The 16,440-nt window shown below is 40.1% G+C and overlaps 1 protein-coding gene across 5 annotated transcripts in view; it reads left to right on the forward strand.

Moving 5' to 3' along the window:
• The first annotated feature begins 339 nt into the window (after positions 1 to 339).
• The window catches only part of KDM1B (lysine demethylase 1B), a 46,230-nt gene continuing 30,129 nt past the window's right edge, over positions 340 to 16,440 (forward strand). The window contains exons 1-5 of one of the 5 annotated variants that reach the window (XM_023737483.1): positions 340 to 1,472; positions 2,559 to 2,686; positions 3,782 to 3,871; positions 4,631 to 4,742; positions 7,156 to 7,272. In XM_023737483.1, coding sequence (XP_023593251.1) covers positions 1,386 to 1,472; positions 2,559 to 2,686; positions 3,782 to 3,871; positions 4,631 to 4,742; positions 7,156 to 7,272 — 534 coding nt within the window. In that variant the 5' untranslated portion in view covers positions 340 to 1,385. Of the gene's footprint in view, positions 1,473 to 2,558; positions 2,687 to 3,781; positions 3,872 to 4,630; positions 4,937 to 5,340; positions 5,424 to 7,155; positions 7,273 to 16,440 lie in introns of those variants that run through there. The other 4 variants (XM_023737485.1, XM_023737484.1, XM_023737487.1 and 1 more) reach the window with 4 other exon arrangements.

The following is a 16,440-nucleotide window of genomic DNA, read 5'->3' on the forward strand; positions in this document are numbered from 1 at the left end:
GACAGGAATGATAACGGTAGAACCCATCTGGTACTTTGTGTGTAGAGAGATGTACAGTGGGTCAGGGAGAGACAGGAATGATAACGGTAGAACCCGTCTGTTACTGAGCCTGGGGGTTTAATTCTGGCCTTCAGTGCAGGAGAATGATTTCCAGCCAGTGTACCTCAACCACAGCTACCGCTTTTCTCAGTGGAAGCTTGCGTGTTGCTATGATGCTGAACAGGTTTCGGCAGGGCTTCCAGACTAAGACAGACTAGGAGAAAAGTCCTGGCGATCTGCCTCCAAAAAATCAGCCAGTGAGAACCCTATGGATCACAACAGTCGTTCCGTTCCATGGTGCATGGGGTCGCCACGGGTTAGGGGCTGACTGAACAGCAGCTAACAGCAGCAACTTGGTGCAGAGCAGGTTACATTCCTTATCTAATTTAATGAAATAAGTACTAATTTGGTAGCTCTTAGTCGTTCATGGTTCCTGTGCATTATTTCCCTTGTTGATGTTTGTCAGAGTTTGTGTAGCCATGCTTTTCTGAGAGTTGTTGGAAAACCCATCAAGTTTTTCCGGTAGAAGCAATGAGTATGTCTGTCTAACCCAGACTCCTGTATGCAGTCGTGGTGAGACAGTACCCCTGAGGTGTGTTTGTTGGGTTTTACTAACAAGAAATGAATGAATTTTCTCTTGAAATGTAAGAGGTCAAAATTTAAGAACTGCTAAGAAGATACAGAAAGATGAAGAGGACCATAAGGGACACAGAGCTAGGCGTTTTTACTTATTAATTTTTAAGCTGTAGTGTGATTTATTTATTGGTTGTCAGCATGGTGTGGTTCTCATTTTTTAATTTTAAATGTGCATTCTACTAATGATTAACACTTATTGAGTGCTTATAATACGCCAGGCCTGATACTGAATGCTTTAACTAGGTTATCTTATTTAATCCTCGCCAGTGTTATGGTAGGCTCTGAACTACACCCATTTTACGTATGAGAACACTAAGGCTTAGCTTAAATAGTTACTTGAAAGTGGTGACTGCACTCAGGCCGTCTGACTGCCGGGCAAACACTCTTACCTACTAAACTACATAGGAACTCTGCTCCAGCGTGTGGAAAGTATTTTAAAAAAGAAAAATTGCCGTAAGTCAGTTCCTACTCATGGCGACCCTGTGTGCGTCAGAGTAGAACTGTGCTCTGTGGATTTTTCGGGGACTGATTTTTCAGAAGTAGATCACCAGGACTTTCTTTCGAGGTGCCTCTGGATGGACTCAGATTGCCAACCTTTTGCTTAGCGGCTGAGCACATTAACTGTCTGCGCCACCCAGGAACTCCATGGAAAGTACAACAGATGCTAATATTTAAGTTTTTTTTGTTGTTGTTGCAGATTTTCTGATACAATGGCAACCCCAAGGGGAAGGACAAAAAAAAAGGCATCTTTTGACCAGTCTTCCGATAACCTTCCTTTGAGGAGCTCCGGCAGGCAGGTATTATTTATTTGTTCATCCAGGGCACCATGTCTAAGCGCCGGGTTAGGATTGCGGCTGAAGCGTTAGAGAAGGAAGCTCCAGGTTCCGAGGAGCTTGTAGTCCGGTGGAGAAGTCCACCCCAGACAGCACCATACGGTGTGATAAAGTGACAGAACAGAAGAGGTAGCGTCCCTGGCAGAAGGAGCTGCAGACACAGACGCATGGGATGTGAATCAGCACTGGGCCGTTAGAGAGTTGTAGCCCAGTGGCTGCTTCCGGGATACGAGGCTGCGGCCAGGTGGTGGTTGACTTGGATATCATTCATTGGAGTTTGGACTTTAACTACAATTTGTTAGGTGCTGTGGGAGGGTTACCTACTACCATCTTTTTTTTGTTTTAAATTGTGCTTTAGGTGAAATTTTATAGCTCAAGTTAATTTCTCATTCAAAAATTTATACATGTATTGTTTTGTGACATTGGTTGCAGTCCCCACAGTGTGACAGCACCCTCCCCCTCTCCATCCTGGGTTCCCTGTGTCCGTTCTTCCCGTGCCTGTCCCTTCCTGCCTTCTAGTCCTGCTTTTGGACAGGAGCTTCCCATTTGGTCTCGTATGTCTGATTGAACTGAGAAGCACGTTCCTCTCGTGTATTAATTTTTGTTTTGTAGTCCTGTCTAATTTTTTGTATTCCTTTTTTTTTTAAAAAAGAAAAATTTGAATGATATAGTTTTTTCTGTAGACATTTTTAGCTTTTTTTTTTTCCTGGAATACCGGGAGGATCTGTCTGGTCCATTTAAAGAAAGAAAGTAAATCTTCATGTGAGGGTGACTTTTGTTGATTTTGCTCCGCTAACCGTTTCCTAAGCAGGGCTCCCGGGATTTTCGTTCTCCGCTGAGATACCAACGGTTAGAGCGCTAGTCCTAGTGAGTTGCTGGCGCAGCGCAGCCTCCAGGGGGTTGCTGTGCGTGGGCCCCAAGCCCCTGCCAGGGTGTTGTTGAAATTCACGTTTAAAGTCCTCCTGACATCCCGGTGATCTCACTGGCACACATTCCGTCTTCACCCTGGCTGTTCTGGTGAAATCTTACCGTCAGCTGGTTCTTCTCCAGGCAAAGAAGAAAGCCACCGAGACAATGGACGAGGATGAAGACGGGGGCTCAGAGAAGAAGTACAGGAAATGTGAAAAGGCCGGCTGTACCGCGACCTGTCCTGTGTGCTTTGCAAGTGCTTCTGAAAGGTCTGTTTAGATAGCGTGTCTTGGCTGCCCGTTCCTGCCCGTGAGAGCATCCTTTACGGAAACAAAAAGACGTTCCCAAAGACAGGTTTCCTAAAGACAGATAGAGATACTGTAAGTCGTCTGATAATAGAGACATTACCTGACCATTCTGTTTACCCCGTACCCTGCTATGCTCTCTCTCTGTTGTACCTAGCCTCATGGGAAGACACAGCTATGTCAGCTCTGCTTAGTGGCCAACACAGTGTCCTAAATCTGACCAGCCACAGCGGCATGTCTCCTGGGGTTGAGGGTGGAGTGGGGTATGGGATGGTGACACAGTAGGAGGAACCCGTGAGCTCCCTGGGGAGACCGACCTGGGTTTCCTTTTCTCCGAGGTTTGTTTCTCCCTCATCTGACATGACGTCTCTTTTGATAATACACGTACAGGTCTCGTTGAAACGACGTAGGTAACTGCAGCCCTGCCATTTTTATTGGACTGACACAAGTATGACCTATTTACTCCCAGAGGAAAATCTTCATTTAAGGCTTAAGATTCAGTACAACTTAGAAAGCGAAGCCTGTGCATGCTTTAAACTCAACGTGGTGGTGGTAGTAGAGTTCATAATAGCATTATTTTTTTTATTATTTTACTGTATTATTGGCTGTTTGACAGGCTGTCTGTGCCATATTGCCCGATACATGGTCAGATTTCAGCCGGCCACATTCATTGACTGTTTGGTGTTGGGCCAGATGTTTTTACCGTAGAGGTCACCCTTCTCTCCTGTACACATGTGCATTCTGGCTGCGAGAGCCAGAGGTATCGTGGTTTGATATTATAAAGCCCTGTCACTGCTCCAGGGAGTCTGCATAAGCCCCCGGCCTTCTGATGCGCAGCTAGGCTTAGGGACCCTGGTCTGAGTCCCTGTGTGTCACCAGGCACTGTCAAGTCAGCCATCCACTCCATTACCCCGCTGGATAGCTCATGTTTGTTAGGATTCTAGGTGGAGATAATGCAAAATGAGCTTGTAGGATGTGATTGACAAATGTTTAAAAAAAAAAAAAAGGGAGAAGAAGTATTTGTTCATTACCAAAGCTACGTGCTCTTATTATTTTCAGATGTGCCAAAAATGGCTACACCTCCCGATGGTATCACCTCTCCTGCGGGGAGCATTTCTGTAACGAATGCTTTGACCATTACTACAGAAGGTTTGTTGGCTGAGTGAGGTCTCCGTGGTGGTGGGGGCGGTGCTGAGGGGATCAGGTAGTCGAGCCCTAGCCCCTGGGCTTACTGGGTTAATTGAACATTTCAGCCATTCCTGGGATGACTGTTACGTTGACCAGCCTTTGATGCTGCGATTTGCATGTGTGCATGCTTGTGCGTGCTCAGAAAATGTCTGTCATGACGGATATTCTCCTTAATCAGCAAGATCTGAAAAGTCGAGGAGGTGCTCAGCTATTCTGTGATAATACTTAGGAGGCTGGATGCAAGGATTTGGTGGGGAGGGGGAATGCTGATGACTAGAATTTGCACTAGACAGATAGCCAGAGGTGGCCCTTTTGACTGGTTTTAGATACTAAAACCGATAGGAGGGCACCCTTCCTGATAGCCTGTTTTATGGGTGTTGTAATAACATTTTCCTCCTCCTTATAATATGGCTGGAGTCTGTGGGTGGTGCAAACAGTTCATGTGCTCAGCTGCTAACCAAAAAGTTGGAGGTTCGAATCCATCCAGAGATGCCTCAGAAGAAAGGCCTGGTGATCTGCTGAAAGATGACACCATTGAAAACCTTATAGCGTGTAGTTGTACTCCAACACACATGGGGTCGCCATGAGTCAGAATGCTTACTGGTTTTATAACATGGCTAGTTAATGCCCTTTACATAAGATTTACTAACCACTCTTCTATTTGGAAACCTGATGTATTTATTTTTACAACTTGATATATTTATTTTTACTGTTTTTCAGTCATAAGGATGGCTATGACAAATATACTACATGGAAAAAAATATGGACCAGGAATGGCAAAACCGAACCCAGTCCCAAAGCATTCATGGCAGACCAGCAGCTCCCCTACTGGGTAAGGAAAGTGAAGCTTTGCTGTTCTGTAAAGCATTTGTGCAGTTCAAAGCACGTGGAATGGATGAAAATACTGATTTTTAAAGAAATCTTTCTTTTATTACATTTAGTGTTCAACCAAATCATGTTCTTTATTTTTATAGAAAACTTAGGTAATTTCGCGTGGTATAAAGAAGACACTAAAGACTCACCACGGTTGGTGATAACCATTGTTAAGCTTGATATATGTCTTTCTCATCTTTTTTTCTGTTCATATTTTTATTGTATGTGTTCAAACACAATTTCATGCTTTCAGTACAAATCCTAATTAGATTTAAAATTATACTTTGGATATAATTTTTGGTAACTTTTTTTAAAATTAATTTAACTTTAGATTATCATTTTTTTACATCTTGTTTATGCATTCATTCATTGGTGGACATTGGGGTTGTTTCCACCTTTTGGGTATTGTGAATAATGCTGGTATGAATATTCATGTACAAGTATTCGTTTGAGTACCTGTTTTCAGTTCTTTTGGTATATACCTAGGAGTGGAATTGGAGGCCGTACTGCCATTGTGTATTTGACTTTTTGAAGAACTGCCAAATTGTTTTCCACAGCAGCTGCACCATTTTGCATTCGCACCTGCAATGGATGAGGGTCCCAATGTCTCTACATCCTCATCAACACTTGCTATTTTCTGGTGTGTGTTTTTTTTTTTTTTTTTTTTTTCCAATTCTAGCCATTCTAGTGGGTGTGAGGTGATATCTCAGTGTGGTTTTGATTTACATTTCCCTGATGAATAATGATGTTGAGCATCTTTTCATGTGCTTTTTGGCCATTTGTATATTTTCTTTGGAAAAATGCCTATTCCTTTCCCAAGTTTTTAATTGGGATGTTTGTTTTTTTGTTGTTGAGTTGTAAGAGCTCTGTATATATTCTGCGTTCTAGGCCCTCATTAGGATAAGATTTGCAAGTATTTTCTCCCATTCTGTAGGTGGTCTTTTCATTTTCTTGATAGTGTCCTTTGATACACAAAAGTTTTGAATTTTGATAAAGTCGTTTATTTTTTTCTTTTGTTGCTTGTGCTTTTTTTTCTCTCTCTCTTTTTTAATAGTATTGAGTTTTTGGTGGAACGTTTACTCAGCAAGTTCGGTTCCCACTTGATAACTTCCACACAGATTGTTCAGTAACTTTAGTTACATTTATCATGATGTGTCTAGATTCTCTTTAATTGTGTTCTAGTTTTCCCTTTCTAGTACTGTAGTTTCCTGCCGCCTTACCTTCTCATCTTTACTTTTGAGAAGTTGTGGACCTTTTGGTCTCATACTGATGGTTTTTAAGTAGGGCACCGATCTTACACCCTTTGTTTTGTGTGGCACTCTGCTTTTTCGCTAAACGGTGATCTCAGGGGATAGACGTGGTTCTAGGCGTAAAGAGTGTCTCAGGGCGATAGTCTTAGGGAGTCCTCTGTTCTCTACTGTTCCAATTTGTCTGGCTTTTTTTTTTTTTTTAATATGAATTTGAGTTCTGCTCCATGTTTTTCTCCCATTCTATCTGGGACAACCGTTGTGGCCCTGGTCAGAACGGTCAGTGGTGGTAGTTGGGCACCATCTAGTTCTTCTGGTCTCAGGGTAGATGAGGTTGTGTTGGTTGCACTTTTGGTGTCGTATCTTAGAATTCATTGCCAAATTCGAAGTCATGAAGATTTATGCTTGTGTGTTCTTCTAAGACTTTTATCCGTTTAGCACTTAGATTTTTACATCTTTGACCCATTTTAAGTTAATTTTTATATATGGTGTGAGATAGGGGTCCAGCTTTATTCTTTTGCATGTGGCTATTTGTATACTTTTTTTAAAATAAACTTTTTATTTTGGAATCATTTTAAATTTACAGAAAATTTACCAAGATAGTGTGGATAGTACCTGTATATCCTTCACCCAGTTTTTCCTGATGTATCATTTTACATAACCAGGCTTATTTGTCAAACTAAGAAATTAACCTTGGTACAGTACTAATAACCAAACTACAGGCTTTATTCAGATTTCACCTGTTTTTCACTGATATCCTTTTACTTTCCGAGAATCCAATCCAGGATAACACATTGCATTTAGTGTGTATACTTTTTGACTAACTGTAACTTGCTGTAACTCTGAAAATTTCCTTAGTTTTGTATCGGGAAACGTTTGTGACAACAGTATTCAGATCCCTTTTGCACTTGCACGATGCCTGATCTGATACTGAGCCAGAAATTACCCCAGCGGGATGAAAGTGGCTTGTCGTGGCTGGTGGTGATGCAGTGGGGAGAGAAAGTGGTTAGGATTGCTAGACGGTTGGGTGGAATCGTTGGGAAGATGGTAGAGTAAGTGGTGGAAGATAGCAATGGTAACTCAAGGTAGCCAGCTTATTTACTTGACTTATTATTTCGCATTTAGGTTCAGTGCACAAAACCTGGGTGTAGGAAGTGGAGGCAGCTTACGAAGGAAACCCAGCTCACCCCGCAGATAGCGAAGACTTACCGGTGTGGCATGAAACCAAGTACTGCTGTTAAGGTATGATCTCTGATGGTTTTCCTTTTGAATTAATTGATACGTTAACTTAGTAAATAGTAATGGTGTGTATTTTTCATTGGTCATTATCTCAAGATTGTATTGGTCCACATATAATGGAACCCCAACTACAACAGCTTGCTAAGGAAGGATTTTATTTTTCTTGCATTACAAGCGGGTTGGAAATAGGTAGTCCTGGGTTGACGTTATTGCCCAAGGAAGTTGTAAAGGAACGGGTCTCCTTCTGGCTTCCAGTACAGCCGCTTTTATTGCAACTTCCATCCTCAGGGCTACAAGATGTTGCTACACTGCCAGGCATCACGTTCTAATTCTAGGCAGAAAGAAAGAGAAAAGGGCAAGAGGTGGGTATTCCAGCTGAGTGTGTTTCATTTTTACTGGGGAGACAGGAGATTTCCTGGCAGTTCCAACAATAGATTTCTATTTCTATCTCATTGGCTAAGAACAAGATCATGTAGCTACCCTGAGCTGTAGTGGGGACAAAGGAAGATTTTATAACTAAGCATGCTGTAATGCCAAACAAAACCAGGATCCTGTTAGTAAGACGAGAGAATGAATGGATATGTTTGGGCAATTAGGAATCTGCCATAATTGGTATTTTGAGCCTTTTCTGAAATTTGGCAACTACTTAGTGTTTAAAAATGTGTAATGGCTTTAGTGTGTTAAAGACATTAATCTACACAGATGTCACTAGTACTTTTAGTACTTTAAATAATATTAGAATCATTGCAGTCCCAGAATCAAAACATTGCCTTTTTTTTAAATTGAGATATAATTCACATACCATAAAATATACCCGTTTAAGGTATACAATTCATTGATTTTTTTGTGTATTCATAAAGACATGCAATCATCACCATACTTTTCTTCATTCAGATATTTTCCTTTTAGAGAATAAATAAAAAGTTTTATAAATTTTATGATCAAGTTTTTAAAAGCCTAGGATTTAAAAAAAGAAATATATTTTGTTTTGTTTTGTTTTATTATTGTACTTTAAGTGAAAGTTTACAATTCAAGTTCGTCTCTCATACAAAAGTTTATACATACATTGTTATGTGACCCTAGTTGCTCTCCCTGTACTGTGACAGCACACTCCTCCTTTCCACCCCAGTTTTCCTGTGTCCATTCCACCAGCTCCTGTCCCTCTCTGCTTTTTCATCTCACCTCCGGACAGAAGCTGCCCGTTTAGTCTCATGTATCTACTTGAGCTAAGAAGCACACTCTTCACGAGTATCGTTTTATGTCCCATAGTCCAGTCTAATCTTCAAAGAGCTGGCCTTGGGAATGGTTTTAGTGCTGGGTTGACAGAGAGTCCGGGGGCCATGCTTTCTGGGGTTCCTTCAGTCTCAGTCAGACCATTAAGTCTGGTGTTTTTACTAGAATTTGAGTTCTGCACTGCACTTTTCTCCTGCTCCATCAGGGACTCTCTGTTGTGTTCCCTGTCAGGGCGTAAAAAAGAAATATTACTAAAGCAACTCATAATTATTTTTAAAAATATTGCAAAGTGAAATGATGAGAGAAAAGGATGTAAACATTTGGAAGTTAAATTGTTTTTTTATTGTTTTTAATTTTATATAAGTATTAAACCAAAAAAAAAAAAAAAAGAACAAAAACCCAGACCCATTGCTGTCAATCTGATTCCGACTCATGGCGACCCCATGTGTTACAGAGGAGAACTGCTGCATAGGGTTTACTTTGTTTCTTTATGGAAGCAAATAGCCAGGCCTTTTCTTCACGGCACTGCTGGCTGGGTTCAAACTGCCAACATTTAGGTTAGTAGACAGGCGCAAATTGTTTGTGCCATCCAGGGACCAGCGTAAGTATGACATGAATGTGATCTCAGGGTTTTAAAAAAGTAAGCTGAACACACACACAATATATGAAGAACAGTGGAAGACTCCTGAAGCACATCCTTCCCCTTTAGTAGGTAACACTCTTAACGTTTCTGTATCCCACTGGGACTTCTTTTATGCATTTGATAGCATATTTACAGTAGGCACATTTTTTATGGCTCTTGATATAAATACACAAACTACTTTTTAAAGGTTAAAACGCCATATCTTAGTGTGATCATTATATCAACACCTCACCTGTATTGGGTGGCGGTATTTTCAATAGATGTAAAATGGCATCTTGTTTTTTTTATTGAGGTATAATTACATACTGTAAAATGCATAGATCTTCAGTGTTTAGGTCATTGAGTTTTAACAGATGTGTACACTGTGTGACCAATATGTCAATCAGGATACACAAGGCTTCCATCACCCTAAAAAATCAGCTATTCCCCCTTCCCCCATTAAAAAAAACAACCAAACCCATTGCCGTCGAGTCTATTCTGACTCATACCGAGTAGAATAGTAGAATAGTAGAGTAGAACTGTCCTATAGGGTTTCCAAGGAGCAGCTGGTGGATTTGAACTGCGGACCTTTTGGTTAGCAGCCAAGCTCCTTAACCACTGTGTCACCGGGGCTCCCCTCCCCCAAAGGCAACAATTACTCTCATGTCCCTCACCGTGGGTTAGTTCTGCCTGCTCTTGGGCTTTTTAAAAATGGAATTAGTCAGCATACGATCCTTAGTGTCTGGCTTGTCTCACTGAGTAAAACTGTTTTTGAGCTTCATCCACGTTGTTGCATGAATTAGTTCCTTCTATTTCATTGCTGAGTCATATTGCAGTACCACAGTTTAACCCTCTCCTGTTGAAAGACATCGGTGTTATTTTAGAGTTTTTGTTATTGTGAATGAAACTAGTGAACATTCTGTACGAGTGTTTTCGTTGACCTGCGTTTCCTTTCATTTCTTGTGGATAAATACTGTACACAGGAGTAGACTTGCTTACTCATATGGTAAATTCATGTTAAACTTTCAAGAAACTGCAAAACAGGGTTCTACGTGGGTCGTACGGTATTACACTGCCGCCAACGATGGATGAGAGTTTTCGGTGGCGGGTGGTGGTACTCTTTAATTTTAGCCATTCTAGTGGGTATGTAGGGGCATCTCATTGTGGTCTTAATTTGCCTTTACCTGGTAACTGTTGATGTTGAGCATCTTTTGATATGCTTATTGGCCTTCCATAGTTCCTCTTTAGAGAAATATCTCTCCAAGTCTTTTTTTTAAAATCGGGTTTACCTTTTTATTGATTTGTAGGCGTCGCTTATGTAATCCGGAGCCGTGGTGGTGCAGTGGTTAAGCGCTCAGCTGCTAACCTAAAGGTTGGCAGTTTGAACCCACCAGGCGCTCCTTAAAAACCCTATGGGGCAGTTCTACTCTGTCCTGTAGGGTCACTGTAAGTTGGAATCCACTCCACGACAACAGGTTTGGTTTTGGTTATGTAATCTGGATGTAAGATAATGTATTTTGAATACTTTCTCCCAGTCTTTGTCCAGTCCCCTCTTAATTTTCTTAGTATGTTTTTTGATGAGCAGGATTTTTTTTTTTAATTGTATTATAGATGAAGATTTAAAGAACAAACTAGCTTCTCATTAAACAGTACTCATATTGTTTTATGACATTGGTTGACAACTCCATGACGTGTCAGCACTCTCCCTTCTCGACCTTGGGTTCCCTATTACCGGCTTTCCTGTGCCCTCCTGCCTTCTAGTCCTTGCCCCTGGGCTGGTGTGCCCCTTTAGTCCCATTTTGTTTTATGCGCCTGTCTAATCTTTGGCTGAAGGGTGAACCTCAGGAGTGACTTCAGTACTGAACTAAAAGGGGGTCCAGGGGCCGTAGTCTTGGGGTTTCTCCTGTCTCTCTCAGGCCAGTAAGTCTGGTCTCCTTTTATGAGTTAGAATTTTGTTCTACATTTTTCTCCAAGTCTGTCCAGGACCCTGTACTGTGATCCCTGACAGAGCAGTCAGTGGTGGTAGCCGGGCACCATCTAGTTTTACTGGACTCAGTGTGGTGGAGGCCGTGGTAGTTGTGGTCCATTAGTCCTTTGCGCTAATCTTTCCCTTGTGTCTTTAGTGTTCTTCATGCTCTCTTGCGGCGGTGAGACCAGTGGAGTATCTTAGATGGCCAGTGATGAACAGGAGTTTTTAATTTTGAAGCCCAGCTTATCAGTTTTTTTATTTGATGATTAGAACTTTTTGCGCTGTGTAAGAAATCATGGACTACCTCTTAACTTGCAAACATATTCTCCTGTGTTTTCTTTGAGGAGCTTTAGAATTTCACCTCTACATTTAGGTCACTGATCTGTCACCAGTGAGTTTTTGTTTTTGGTATGAGGTATAGGCCAAGATTGTGCTTTTTTTTTTTTTTCTATACAGATGTTTAGTTATTCAGTACCATTTGTTGAAAAGACTCGTCTTTTCCTATTGAATTATCTTGGTACCGTTGTAAAAAATCAGTTGACTATATATGCAGATCTATTTCTGGACTTGTTCCATTGATCTCTTTGTTTATCCTATCCTTACCCACTACTGTGCTGTCTTTTTTTTTTTTTTAATATTTTATTGTGTTTTCAGTGAAAGTGTACACAGCAAATTAGGTTCCCATTTGACAGTTTCTACACAGATTGCTCAGTGACATTAGTTACATTTTTCACAATGTGCTAACATTCTCTTCAATTGTGTTCTGGTTGTTCTGTTTCCAGTACTCTAGTTTCCCTGCCTCCTTATCATCTCATCTCTGCTTTAGAGTAAATGTTGACCTTTTGGTGATGGTTTTTTAATGGAGCACTGTACTCACAGGTAGTATCCTTTATTTTGTGTGCCAGTCTTATTCACTAACAGGTGACCTCGGGATAGTTTTGGTTCAAGGTTTAAGGAGCATCTCAGGGTGATGGTTTCAAGGAGTACTCGAGTCTCAACTGGTCCAGTGTGTTGGACTTTTTAAGAATTTGAGTTCTGTTCTGCGTTTTTCTGCTGATCTTTCAGGGTCCATCTACTGTGGTCCTGATCAGACCAGTCAGTAGTGGTAGCTGGGCACCATCTAGTTCTTCTGGTCTCAGGGAAGATGAGGCCATAGCTCATATAAGCTGTTAGCCCTGTAGACTAGTTTCTTCTCTGAGACTTTGATTTTCTTCTTTCTCTTTTGCTTCTGACAACTGTCTCAGATGGCTGCTCACAAGCTTGTAAGACCCCAGACACTACTCATCTCACTAGGCTGCAGAACATGAACTTTGAGATGCCAGTTGACTGAGTTGCCCCATGAGAATAAGCTCTCCAGCCTTCAAACCCAGAAAACATTCTCGCAAGGTGTTTGGTTAAGTCTGAGAAGTATCTGTAACTGTGTCCTGTGTGAATATATTTGTGTGCACATACACGTCTGTATGTACACATACATATAAATACTTCTGTCGGTGCACACATATGTACTCACGTGTACCTACCCATACACATATATGCCTGTTCACCTACATATGTGACCATACACTCGGTTTTTGGTTATTGTTGGTAATACCATGTTGTCTTGATTATTGTATCTTTATAATAAGGCTTCAAGTTAGGTAATGTAAATCTTTTAAGATTGTTTTGACTCTTCTAGATCCTTTATATTTCCATATAAATTGTATTATACACCTGTCAGTATCTATAAAAAAGCCATCTGGGATTTTGATTGGAATGCATTGAATTTAGAGATGATTTGGGAGAGAACTGACATCTCTACATTTTTCAGCCTTCTAGCCCACAGGTTGGCAAAAGCCCATGATCAAATCTGTCCTGTCACCTGTTTTATAAATAAAGTTTTATTGAAACACAGCCACATTCACTCATTTATGTATTGTCTTTGCCTGTTTTCATGCTTCTATGGCAGAGTTGAGTAGTTGCGACCGCAACAGTATGGTTCACGGAGCCTAAAATGTTTAAGATCTGGCCCTTTATAGAAAACGTTTGCCCACCTCTGTTCTGACTTATGAACCTGCTATATGTCTCCCTCTTTTCAGGGTCTTTAATTTTTCTCAACAGTGTTTTCTAGTTTTCACTGAGGGTGTTTTTTGTGTCTCTTGTTAAATTTTATTTCTAGATACATTGTTTTCTATGTGATTGTAAATAGAATTTATTTTTAACTCTATTTTCAGGTTATTTATTGCTGTTATATAGAAGTACAATTGATTTTCGTATATGGACATTATACCTGAAGACTGTGTTGAGTTTACTTACAAATTTCATTGATCTTTTTGTAGATTCCTTCATATCTTCTGTAAACCAGTCATACCATCTGTCAGTAAATCGTTTTGCTTCTTTTTCGTAGTCTTTTTGCTTCTTCTTTTTCTTGCCTTATTACATTGGCTATGATCACTCGTATTGTGTTGGGCAAAAGTGATGAGGGTAGACATCCTTGCCTTTATCCTGATCTTTGCAGGAATATGTTCTGTAGTTTTCCATCAGTGCCCTTTACCAGGTTGAGAAATTTACTTCCTTTCTAGTTTGCTGAGAACACGTTGTTATGAATGCACGTTAGTTTTTGTCAGATACTCTATCTTTTATGATCATCATGTGGTTTTTCTCCTTTAATCTGTTACGTGATTGTGGTAAATTGTACTGATTTCGAAATGACATTCCTGGAAAACGTTGTGCTTGTTTTTGATGTATGCTCCTTTTTAAATGTTGCTGGATTCAGTTTACTATTATTTTGTTGAGGATTTTTGCATCTATGTTAGTGATGGATACTATCTGTAATTTTCTTATAATATTCTTGTTAGATTTTGCTGTCAGGACTGTGCTGGCTCCATAAAAGAAATTGAGAGTATACCATCCTTCTCTGTTTTGTAAGAGTTTGTGTAAGATTGATATTATTTCTTCTTCAGTGTTTGATAGAATTCACCAGTGAAGCCATTTGGGCCAGTAATTTTCTTTGCGAGAAGTTTTGAAATGAAAAAATACAGTTTCTTTAACAGGTATTTGGCTATTCAGGTGGTTTTTTTTACTTCTATCAATTTTGGAAGGTTATGTTTTTCAAAGAATTATTCTATTTCATCTAGGCTGTCAAATTTGCTAACTTTAAGTTCTTCGTACTGTTCTCATATTCTCTTAATGACTGTGGGATCTATGGTGTTATTGCTTCTTTTTTCTTGATGTTGGTAATTTGGGAGTGAGGGGTGAAAAGCACAGATCTAAGCCTGGGATACCAAAAATCATTTGCTGTTGAGTCAGCTCTGACTCATGAATTTTCAGTGGCTGTAATTCTTTTTTTTTTAAATTGTGCTTTAAGTAAAGGTTTACAGTTCAAGTCAGTTTCTCATACAAAAATTTAGACATACATTGTTATGTGACCCTCATTGCTCTCCCATGTAACAGCACACTCCTCCTTTCCACCCTGGATTTCCCATGTCCATTCAACCAGCTGCTGTCCCTTCCTGCCTTTTCATCTCGTCAATGGCTGTAATCTTATGGAGGTAGATCACAAGGCCTTTCTTTTGAGGTACCCCGGGTGAACTTGAACCTTCGACTTTTCAGTTAGCAGCCAAGTGTGTTAACTGTTTGCATCACGCAGGGACTCTAAGCCTGGCATACCTCCCAAAAACTAAACCTATTGCTATCAAGTCGATTCTAACTCATAGTGACCCTATAGGACAGGGTAGAACTGCCCCTTAGGGTTTCTAGGGAGCAGCTGGTGCATTCGAACTGCTGACCTTTTGGTTAGCAGCTCAGCTGGTAACCACTGCACCACCAGGGCTCCCGGCTAGCATAAGGGGCCTAGAATTGCCTAATCTTGTTCTAAAATCTTTCAGTTTACCTTAGATTGATTCTTGAGCTCAGCTGTTGTATTAGAAGGCCTCACTGAGGGCTAGGAAAGGCACAGATGGGAAGGGATTGATGTGAGGGGATGAGTAATTCATTTGCCAGCTGAGTGGCTACAGTGCTGGGATCTGAGGTGAGTGTAATGAAGACACCGGGAGCTTGTAGGGCAGAGAGGAGTGCGTCCAGCTAGCAGAAACAGTATCTTGATTGCAGTGAACTGAATTAGCAGCCGGGCCCCAGATTACTTATCAAGTGAAAAGGAAACTCAGTGACATTTCATTCTAATATTTAAAGGTGAGCTCAGCTAAGCAACAGTCAAAAGTAGCGGACTATTTTAATAGATACTAACCTTTGGGCCATTTTTATTCAGCCTATTTATGCGGTGTGTTTTAGTTCTAAGCAATTTTTAAAAATATATTTTGGATAAATTTTGTAATAATAGTGTTTTACTAAGTATTATGATTTTACATAATAAGTTTATGTTAAAATCAGTTTGTACTGTGCTTTGGCTGTGGTCTATCCATGGTCTCTCCCGTTTTACCTGGTGATAATAGAATGTATTATACAGCTTTGTCTTCATTTCTGCTAATTGTTCAGATGATCCACGTCCCTTTTTTTTGGTTCATTTACTTGATTTTTCATCGGGTGGTAACCATTATTTTCAGTGTCTCCAATTTCAAGTAGTTTTTGAAAAGTCTAAAGTTTTCTTTAGAATGACCTAGTTTTTATACAAATATGTGTTCCTCGTTGAACGATTCAAGCCATGGAGTGAACAATAATGAGGAGAATAAAAGTCAAACAATCATGCAGTCATCATCGAGAAATTACCATCGTTCAGTGAAATTCAGTTGAGAATATTCCTGCATGTATATAAGGGAGAAGACTTGGCTGACACATAACTTTATCAAGGAGTTGTACTACACGTGATGGTTTTATGTAAAATTATTGAACTTAATATAATATGAATTTAAAATAAGAAAAAGAAACCAAAGTGAAGTAAGAAATTGCTGAACATTGGACAAACTGTTTTCTCATCCCAAGAAATATGAGTTTCTGAAAAAACTCTAAAAGGTTAAAAAAAAGAATACATGTATATGTAATGAAAATGTTAAGAAGTTAGAATCACTCTGACTTTTTAAAAACTACGTGTTTCAAATTTAGCCTGTATTGATTAACTCTCTGCTGTAAAAGTGGAAAAAGTAAATTACACCACACTTCAGCCTAACTCCCTATCTCCTCTCTCTCATTTTTTGTTAGTTTTTTTTTCCTTAAGTTTATTCTTTTTGAGGTTGTATCATTTATTCTCTATAACCATATTCCCTCCATTATTTACTCTTGCTTTTATATTTACATGGATTTGCTGGTCTTTACAATAGCTCTGGTAGTGCCGTGGTGAAACACTCAGCTGCTGACCGGAAGGTTGGCCGTTTGAACCCAGAAATAACCTGGCAATCTGCTCCTGTAAAGATTACAG

The sequence above is a fragment of the Trichechus manatus genome, unplaced genomic scaffold (assembly GCF_000243295.1).
Source record: "Trichechus manatus latirostris isolate Lorelei unplaced genomic scaffold, TriManLat1.0 scaffold00103, whole genome shotgun sequence".
Lineage (NCBI taxonomy): Eukaryota > Metazoa > Chordata > Mammalia > Sirenia > Trichechidae > Trichechus > Trichechus manatus.